General features: G+C 60.1%; 1 protein-coding gene across 1 annotated transcript; it reads left to right on the top strand.

Moving 5' to 3' along the window:
* Positions 1-947: 947 nt before the first annotated feature.
* Positions 948-9,381, top strand: MCOLN1 (mucolipin TRP cation channel 1; the record flags this gene model as incomplete). Its single annotated transcript, XM_080715754.1, has 14 exons — positions 948-978; positions 3,806-4,011; positions 4,721-4,888; positions 4,968-5,133; positions 6,228-6,336; positions 6,470-6,566; positions 6,711-6,810; positions 6,931-7,037; positions 7,133-7,282; positions 7,366-7,467; positions 7,649-7,771; positions 7,903-8,118; positions 9,123-9,253; positions 9,345-9,381. The coding sequence occupies 14 exons, from the start codon at positions 948-950 to the stop codon at positions 9,379-9,381; spliced, it is 1,743 nt and encodes a 580-aa protein (XP_080571880.1).
* Between the last annotated feature and the right edge of the window lie 507 nt (positions 9,382-9,888).

Consider the following 9,888-nt stretch of genomic DNA (forward strand, 5'->3'; position numbering starts at 1 on the left):
TTGGGTCCTGGTGAGCAGAGGAGGTGGGGAGTGTGCCTTCCCAGAGCAACGGGAAGGCACCAGCAGGTCTGGCAAAGGACACTGTGTGTGTGGGGGGGGGCAGGAGACTGGACCCAGGGTCATCTTATATCCGAGGTACACCCTGACCCTATTTATTTTTTCAAAACAGGGTCTCACTAAGGTGTCGAGGGCCTCGCTAAATTGCTGAGGCTGACCTTAGTTTTGCGATCCTCCCTTCTCAGCCCCCTAGGTACTGGGAGTGCGGGCAGGTGCCACCACACGCAGGTGGGTTATTCTTTGCATGGGTGGAGGGCGAGGTGGAGCGGTATCAGGAGGAAGGGCTGGGGCAGGGATACAGGAGCCGCAGCAGTCCAGACCAGGAATGCTGCGGGCTCTGGCTGTGGGCCATAGCAATGGGGTGGGCCATCAGTGAGCCTATTTGGTTTAGGAAGTAGGCTTTGCTGACGGTGTGGATGGGCACAGGGATTCTGGTGAGCAAGGAGGCCTGACATAGGACGCAGGGTCATCACCGGACACCGCAGAGGGTAAGAGTTCAAGCTCTGGGCCTGGAAGTCACGAGGCTGGCACCAGGAGCGGAGCAGGACGGGGAGCCGGGCGGAGCCAGTGGCTGCTAAGCTAAGCCCGCCCATCCAGTACCTCTCCAGCAGCGCCCGTCGGCGCTAGGACCGCGCGACCGCGTTCGGCCCCCGAGGCGCCGAGCAGGGTGCGCGTGCGCGCGGCTCCGGGCGGGGCCGTCGTGGCGCAGCGGGCGGGGCCTGGGAGGTCACGTGGGCGCGCGGGCCCCGTCACGTGATCGCGCGCAGGTCAGCTGATGCGCGAGGTTTTGAAGCGGCGCCGGGAGCGAGCGAGGCCGCGGTGACGGCGGCGGGCGCTCGGACCCAGGCTGCCCCGCCGCGCCGCCCGCATCCAGCGCTCCCGGGCCCGGCATGGCCGCCGCGGCGGGCCGGCGTGGCTCAGGTGAGGCTGCGGGCGGCCGACCTCCCCGACCGGGCGGCGGAGCTTCCAGTTTCCTTTCTCTGCTGCTCCATGGGCGCGACATTGGGCAGAGGGCTCCGAGAGCCGGGCGGCGGGTGGACGCCAGCCCGTCCTATCTGGAGCGGCGGACTCCCCCGGTTTCCCTTGCCCAAGCTCTGCCCGGACTTCCAAGCGCAGGCAGCCGCTCCGACCTGGAGTGCTGGGGTTCCCAGGGTGTCCATTCGGGGCCCGAATTCTCATTACTCAACTTGCTGGAACTCAGACGGGGGGCACCAGCTGCTCCAACTCGCACGCCAGACCCAGCTTCCCCGGAGGAGCAAGAGGGGCCGTTCTTTTTTTTTTTTTTTTTTTGGTGGTACTGGGGGTGGAACCCAGGGGCTTTTCTACCCCCGGGCTATACTCCCAGACCTGTTTTATACTTTTATTTGGAAACAGGGTCACACTAAGTAGCTGAGGCTGGCTTCGAACCTGTGCGATCCTCCTGTCTCAGCTTCCCAAGCGTGGGGATTACAAGCGTGCGCCACCACGCCCGGCATTTGTCTTTTTTTTTTTTTAAACACAACACAAAGGCATTCTACCTCCGAGCTATACCCCGAGTCCTTTTTTTCTATATTTTGAAACAGGATCTAGCAGCCTGACATGGTAATCTAGTACTTGGGAGGCTGAGACAGGAGGATCACAGGTTCGAAGACAGCCCCAGTAAGAAGTGAAGCTCTCATCAACCTAATGAAACCCTGTTTCAAGGCAAAACTTAAAAAAAAAAAAAACAGGGCTAGGGATGTAGCTCGGAGGTGGAATGCCACTGAGTTCAATCCCAAGTACCCACGCCACACACACAGAAAGAGAGTCTCCCTAAATTGCTAAGGGCAGCCTCGAACCTGTGATCCTCCTGTCTCGGCCTCCCAGGTACTGGAATTGATTACAGGGGTGCACCACCACACCCTGCTTGAGCTGGCTAGAGATGCTTGATAGGGACTCTGTTTGGTAGGGTCTTGGGTTGATTCTAGCCTGGGAGTCAGGACTTTTGCTCTGGCTTCCCTACACACTGTCTTGTAAACAACGAGAGCATCCCAGCTCCAAAGGGAGGAGCCAGAAGCTCAGACCTCCCCATGACCAAGCGACCAAGCGGCTCTGCCAGCACCCACACTTGTCCTGACAACTTGTGTGCCGAGGGCGTGGTTCAGTGGGGTGCTTGTCTAGTATGTACAAGGCCCTGGCTTCCATCCCCAGCACCGTGGGGAGGGGGAGTCTCTTCTGTCAGCCTTGCCAGGCTGGGGACCAAGCCCTAGACAGAGAAGCGAGGAGGGTTGGGTGGTGCCCGGGCAGCTCTAGGCCACAGTGACCGGCTGTGACCCCAGCATACGGAGGAACTTTTTGGGTCTTCCTCTAAATTTTAAAGAAATATGCAGCAATCAGCATAGCTTATTTGCTGAAGAATTATGGAGGTCTTTTTCCCCTTCTGTGTGTGGGCGCAGTGCTGGGGACGGAACCCAGGGCATTCTGAATGCTGGGGAAGCACTCTGCCCTGAGCTGTGCTCCAGTTCTACCGATTGGGGTCTTTGTTTACATCGTCTTGCAGAATTTCCAGAGCAGCTTCAGGATCGCAGTCTAGGGGACAGACTTAGTTTCTGCCTTAGACCCGAGACGTTTAGGAAAATGTCCTGGGTCTGGGATTTCACCCTAGGACAGTGTGATTGCCAGGTGCACTGACCTCGTCTTAACGTGTCCGTTGTTATTCCTGCTCCTGCCCAGCAGCCCTTCCCCGGGCCTGTGGCCTGTGAGAGTGGCAGCAGGACGGTCCAGGATGTGAGGAGTTCGAAGGTCATCCTTTGGGTGTTTGTCCAGAGAAGATGAGTAGATGTGGGCTCTGCTGTGTGGAGGCTGGAACTGAGCCGCAGGCCCTGCGCCCTGTGAGAAGCCAGGCCAGGCCGGCTCTTCGCTCCCCACAGGTCCTCAGCAGAAGCAGTGTTCATGAGGCGCCAGCCCCCGGGCAGGCACTTTATAAGCCCCACGTCCTTGGCTTCCCTGTGAGACGTCATCATTGCTCCATTTTACAGATGAGTGAGGTCACTCAGGGGCCGAGTGTCCTTTGACCTCTCTGAGGTCACTCAGGCCAAATACCCAGAGGGGCATTCTACCTCTGAGCTGTTCTTTTCTTTTTCTTTTTTCTTTTTTCTTTTTTTTTTTTTGCAGGTGTGGGGATGGAACCCAAGGGCATTTGACCTCCGAGCTATACCCCCTGCCCTATTTACTTATTTTATTTATTTATTTTGAAACAGGGTCTCACTAAGTTGTGGAGGGCCTAAGTAGCTGGGGCTGTCCACGAACCACGATCCTCCGGTCTCAGCCTCCCGAATGCTGGGATTACAAGCGTGCGCCACCACGCCCAGCTTGGTGGCCAACTGTGTGTGTGTGTGTGTGTGTGTATGAGTGATATGGGGATTGAGCCCAGGGGCATTCTGCATCAGAGCTATACCCCGCTTTATTTTATTTTTTTAATCCTGAAACAAGGTCTAAGTTGCTGACACTGGCCTCTGACCTTCAATCCTCCCATCTCAGCCTCCCAAGTACTGGGATTATAGAATCTGCCCTTTTGATACCCAAACCCCAACTCAGAATCTGAGGACTGCAGCATTTAGCCATAAATGTTGCAGATGCTTAGACCAGTGGAGGTGGCTCCTTGACTGGAGCTGGCACTTGGGGACAGGCCAGGGCTTGCTAGAGATGGAGGCAGCGGGAGCTGCCAGACCATGGCGGCACCTGTCACAAGCAGAGGCCTGGTCCTCACTGCCCTCTCCCGTTCCCACAGAGACTGAGCGGCTCCTGACCCCTAACCCTGGGTATGGGACGCAGGCGGGGGCTTCGCCGGCCCCTCCAACCCCCCCAGAAGAGGAGGACCTCCGCCGTCGCCTCAAGTACTTTTTCATGAGCCCCTGTGACAAGTTCCGGGCCAAGGGCCGCAAGCCCTGCAAGCTCATGCTCCAGGTGGTGAAGATCCTGGTGGTCACTGTGCAGGTGAGACCAGCCGCGCGGCCAGCCCAACCATGGCTGCCACGCGCCTTCTCCTTGAAGGAGGGTCTTGGAGCGGGGGTGTGATGACGCTGGCTCTGGCAGCAGCTGGTCAGGGAGCCGTCCAGGACGCGCGCGTGCGGGAGCTCCTTTGAGGCTCGCAAAGGCCGGGCGCTGTTGCCCATTGTACTCTGTATACGTGAGGCTGCCGAGGCCCAGAGAGGTTAAGGGACTTGTCCAGAATCACACAGCAACCGAGCGCTGGGATTGGACCCAAGCAGTGTGATGCCTGTAGACTCTGAAGGAGTCCCGACCCTGCGGCCGAGCCGGGCCCTGTGCTGGGCTCCGGGGACCTCAGGGATCCCACTCTGCCCCTACCCTCTGTCCTCGCTTGGACCCGGCCTGTGGTACAGGCTCCATCTCTGTAATTTCCCCTCAGCAGTAGCGGAGTTTGGGTTTAACACCATCCAGTAAACACAGCATGCACGTCCGCCACTGCTGTGATGCACATGGGCCGCTGTGCCAACACTGTGGGCATCGTGGGACAGGCAGCCAGAGCTCGTGTCAGCAGCCGGGGCCAGGAAGGTGGCCGTCGTCAGGCTAAGCAAGTGGAAAGTGCCGGCGTCTCTGGGCCTCTCCTTCCTTTCCTCCGCCTGTGCCCCGAGGGAGGCCCTTCCCAGCCAGCAGGGCCAACCTTCCCTGTCCCTCCTGCCAGCTCATCCTGTTCGGACTCAGCAACCAGTTGGTCGTGACGTTCCGGGAGGAAAACACCATCGCCTTCCGACACCTCTTCCTGCTGGGCTACGCGGACGGGGCGGACGACACCTTTGCGGCCTACACGCAGGAGCAGCTCTACCAGGCCATCTTCCACGCTGTGGACCAGGTTCTGGTGGGCAGGCCCCGTGGGCGTGGGGAGCGGGAAGCCACAGGGCTGAGAGACAGACCTCCCCTTCTTCCCCCAGTACCTGACGCTGCCCGAGGTGTCCCTGGGCCGGTACGCCTACGTGCGGGGCGGGGGCGGCCCTTGGGCCAACGGCTCGGCGCTGGCTCTCTGTCAGCGGTACTACCACCGCGGCCACGTGGACCCAGCCAATGACACCTTTGACATCGACCCAACGGTGGTGACCGGTGAGTGACCAAGGCAGGACCTGGCCTCTGGGATTAAAATCCTGGCCCAGCCAGGCATGGTGGCACACATGGAATCCTATAATCCCAGTACTTGGGAGGTGAGACAGGAGGATCGCAGGTTCAAGGCCAACCTTAGCAAGTAGTGAGACTCCCATCAACCTAGTGAGACCCTTTTTTAAAATTAAAATAAAATAGGGCTAGGGGTATAGTTCAGAGTTAGAATGCCCCTGGGTTCAATCCTCAGTATTACACACACACACGTATATATATACCTGGCCCAGCTAGGTGTGGTGGCACATACCTGTGATCCCAGTACTTGGGAGGCAGACACAGAAGGATTGCAGGTTTGAGGCCAGCCTCAACAACTTAGCAAGGCCCTCAGGAACTTAGATCCTGTTTCAAAATAAAAAGGGCTACAGTTATAACCAGAGGAAGATTGCCCCTGGATTCAATTCCTAGCACCACAAAAATAAACAAATCAACAAGTGAAATTTTGGCCTGGTGCTGAGGGTTAGGGAGAGCGCCGCTCGCACACGCGAGGCCCTGGGTTGAGTCCTCAGCAGCAGCCACTGGCATTGCTGCCCGCTACAACACGCGTGAGATGGGGCTGCCCTGCTGATGACGCTTTGGACACGTGCATTGTGCTCAGTAGAGCATGAGACACGGAGAAGGTGCCAGGCACTCTTAGTGTTTATCCACTAGTCCTGGTGTCACGGTGCATACTTGTTGTCCCAGTACTTGGCAAGCTGAGACAGGAGGGTCGCAGGTTCAAGGCCAGCCTCAGCAACTTAGACTCTGCTTCCAAATAAGAAATAAAGTAGGGCTGAGAGTGTAGCTCAGAGGTAGAAGGCCCCGGGGTTCAATCCCCAGTACCAAAAAGGGATTCACTCAACTTTCGGGCTGGAGGACCGTGCAGTGCCAGGCCCTCGGGTCTCCGCAGAGAGTAAGACATACCAGGTCCCACTCTGGCAGGGAGATGGCAGACATTCCAGCACTGCGCGGACATGAAGAGGAAGAAGGGCTCTGGGGGCCTGGGGAACACCAGCCCGGCCTCCCCTGACCCCTGAGGCCCTTCCCTGACTGCCTGTCCTCAGACTGCATCCAGGTGGACCCCCCTGAGAGACCCCCCGTGCCCCCCAGTGACGATCTCGCCCTTTCGGACAGCAGCTCCAGTTACAGGAACCTCACGCTCAAATTCCACAAGTACTGCCTGCTCACTCGAGGGGCCATTGGAGGGCCCGGGGGCTAGGGCGGGGGCGGCAGGAAGCCAGTCCCCCAGGGGCGGGGACAGGGCTGCCCTCGCGGCCGAGCCCCCTTCACCTGAGCCTCCCTCTAGGCTGATCAACGTCACCATCCACTTCCAGCTGAAGACAATTAACCTGCAGAGCCTCATTAACAACGAGATCCCCGACTGCTACACCTTCAGCGTCCTGGTGAGGACCCTCGGCCTGGGGCTCGGGCCGCACCTGCCCCCTAGGAGGCGGGAGGCTGGAACGGAGGGACCAGCGGGCGTGCAGGTGTGAGGGGCTTGGGGCTGCTGGGCTTACTCCGCTCCCCCGCCCCGCCGGCCCCCGCAGATCCTGTTTGACAACAAGGCACACAGCGGACGCATCCCCATCCGCCTGGAGACCCAGGCCCACATACAGGAGTGTAAGCACCCCAGTGTCTCCAGACACGGTGAGCCTAGCCCGGCGCTGCCAGGCCTTCCCTGAGCCCCTGCCCAGCCCCGGCTGGCCCCTCGCTACAGCCCCTGCACGCGACCACTGCCGCCGCGGGTCCAACCTGCCCCTCCCGCAGGTGACAACAGCTTCCGGCTCCTGTTCGACATGGTGGTCATCGTCACCTGCTCTCTGTCCTTCCTGCTGTGCGCCCGCTCGCTGCTCCGCGGCTTCCTGCTGCAGAACGTGAGGCCCCAGGGACCCCCCGCAGCGCCGCCTCGCCAGGCCCTGGGGTCTAGGGCCCGTGCCTGGCCCGGCCCTCACGCCGCCTCCGTCCGCAGGAGTTCGCCAGGTTCGTGTGGCGGCAGCGGGGGCGGCTCATCAGTCTGTGGGAGCGGCTGGAGTTTGTCAATGGCTGGTACATCCTGCTCGTCACCAGTGACGTGCTCACTGTCTCGGGCACCATCATGAAGATCGGCATTGAGGCCAAGGTGCGTCGTGCCGCGCCGTCCCCAGGTCCCGGCCGGGCCCCGGGAAGCCTGGGGTCCGCCTGGCTGACCCTTCCCACCCGCAGAACCTGGCGAGCTACGACGTCTGCAGCATCCTTCTGGGAACGTCCACGCTGCTCGTCTGGGTCGGCGTCATCCGCTACCTGACCTTCTTCCACAAGTACAACGTGAGCCTCCCACCCCTGGGCGCCCAAGTGACTACCCGGGGCCCCCGCGAGCCCTGCCGATGGCCAGCTGCGCCCACAGCTGGGCAGGACACGCACCCCGGGAGCTGGGACGCCCGCCCCTCGTAGGCACCCGCCAGCCCGCGGTCGCGGCCGCTCCCTGACACCGCCCTCTGCCGGCCAGATCCTCATTGCCACGCTGCGGGTGGCGCTGCCCAGCGTCATGCGCTTCTGTTGCTGCGTGGCCGTCATCTACCTGGGCTACTGCTTCTGCGGCTGGATCGTGCTGGGGCCCTACCACGTGAAGGTAGGCCCAGGCCCGGGCTCCCGCTCCCCTCGCTCCAGGCCTGGTGGCCCTTCTCGAGCCCGGCGTTGCCCAGTCCTGGCTCTGGGCGCTGCCCTGGCCTCAGTGTGACCCATCCGCCCGCCCGCCCGCAGTTCCGCTCGCTGTCCATGGTGTCCGAGTGCCTGTTCTCGCTCGTCAACGGGGACGACATGTTCGTGACGTTCGCGGCCATGCAGGCGCAGCAGGGCCGCAGCAGCCTGGTGTGGCTCTTCTCCCAGCTCTACCTGTATTCCTTCATCAGCCTCTTCATCTACATGGTGCTCAGCCTCTTCATCGCGCTCATCACGGGTGCCTACGACACCATCAAGGTCGGCGCCGCAGGCCAGGCACAGGCGGGGACGGGGTGGCCAGGAGGGCGCTGGAGTCCAGGGACTCGGGTGGGAGTTACAGGACTGTGGCCCAGGTTAACACCGAGGTGGGCAGGTTCAGCTAAGGCCCTCTGGATCTGGGGGGCGTGGTCTGCACCCCTAAGTCTGTGGGGTGGCCAGGAGCAATGGTTTTCCAGCAAGCTGTAGGGGTCAGAAGAGAAAGAGTGGGACATGAGGGGGACAGGATTCTTTCAGCCAATGTGACCCCAGGCGTCAGCTCCTTGCTGGACTCTGAGCATCACGAAAAAGCGGGCATTATCCAGGCATGGCGGCACAACTGTGCTCTTAGTACTGGGGAAGCTGAGAGGGGAAGATCGAAGGTTCAGGGCCAGCCTTGGCCTCTTAGTGAGACCCCACTTCAAAATTAAAAATAATAGCCAGGCTGGCACTTTCAGGAGGTTGAGACCAGAGGATCTGGTTCAAAGACAGCCTCAGCTACTTAGTAGTAAGGCCCTCCACAACTTAGTGAGACACTGTTTCAAAATAAAGAATAAAAAGTAGGGCAGAGGGTGTGGCTCGGAGGTCAATGCCCCTGGGTTCCATCCCCAGACCCACCCACACACACACACAAAAATAATAACCAAAACTCAATTCCATAGTCTCACCGTCCACAGACCCAGAGGCCAGTGTGTGGGGGCTGCCATACTAGCTTAGGTAATTGAACGTTCCCATCACCTCGGAAAGTTCCAGATCGAAGAGATGGGATCAGAGGGGAGCCTCCTGGAGAAAGGAAGGACAGAAGCGAAGACCTGTGGCCAGGGAGGTGGCAGCTCTGGGGGGGCTGTGTGTGCACCCAGAGGTCACAGGTACAGAGCCCAGGGACACAGCCTTGCCCTCGCCCGAGCACAGGATTGTGCAGGGCCTGCCAAGAGGAGGAACAGCAGGCAGAGTGCAGCGCCGCGGGCGAGGGCCGCCTCATGCCCGGTGCCCTCCTCTCTCCCCAGCACCCCGACGGTGCAGGCACGGAGAAGAGCGAGCTCCAGGCCTACATCGCCCAGTGCCAGGACAGCCCCACCTCCGGCAAGTTCCGCCGCGGGAGCGGCTCAGCCTGCAGCCTGCTGTGTTGCTGCGGAAGGTTCGAAGCCCAGGGAGGGTCCAGCAGGCTGGGGCTGGAAGTCCAGGGAGCCCAAGGAGCTGACGCCCCTCCTCGCTGCTCCCTTTTCCAGGGATTCCGCGGAGGACCATTCGCTGCTGGTGAATTGAGGACGACCTTATCCCGCGGAGTACCCCCGCTTATTTATTTATTTTTAGAATTTGCTTTAGCCTGGCGTGGTGGCGCAGGCTTGTAATCCCCGCGCTTGGGAGGCTGAGACAGGAGGATCGCATGGGTTCGAAGCCAGCCTCAGCTGCTTAGTGAGGCTCTCAGCAACTTAGTGAGACCCTGTTTCCAAATAAAATATAAAAAAGGTCTGGGAGTATAGCCCGGAGGTAGAAAGCTCCTGGGTTCCACCCCCAGTTCCACCAAAAAAAAAAAAAAAAGAATTTGCTTTTAAGGATCGGCTCCCAGCCGCGCCCTGTAGGGGCCTGGGCCCGTCAGGTCGGACACTGGGAAGAGGAGGGGAAATAGGGTGGGTGTTAAATAAACGGGAAAATAAACGTGCGGTCTCCTTTCTCTCCAGCGGGAGGGGCGGCTCTGTGTTAAAGGCTCGGCCCCTTTAAGGCTCTGCCACAATTAGCATGGCGGCTCCGCAAGGCCTTCCTCGCACGGCG

Source organism: Muscardinus avellanarius, assembly GCF_963383645.1.
Source record: "Muscardinus avellanarius genome assembly, chromosome: 18".
Classification (NCBI taxonomy): Eukaryota; Metazoa; Chordata; class Mammalia; order Rodentia; family Gliridae; genus Muscardinus; species Muscardinus avellanarius.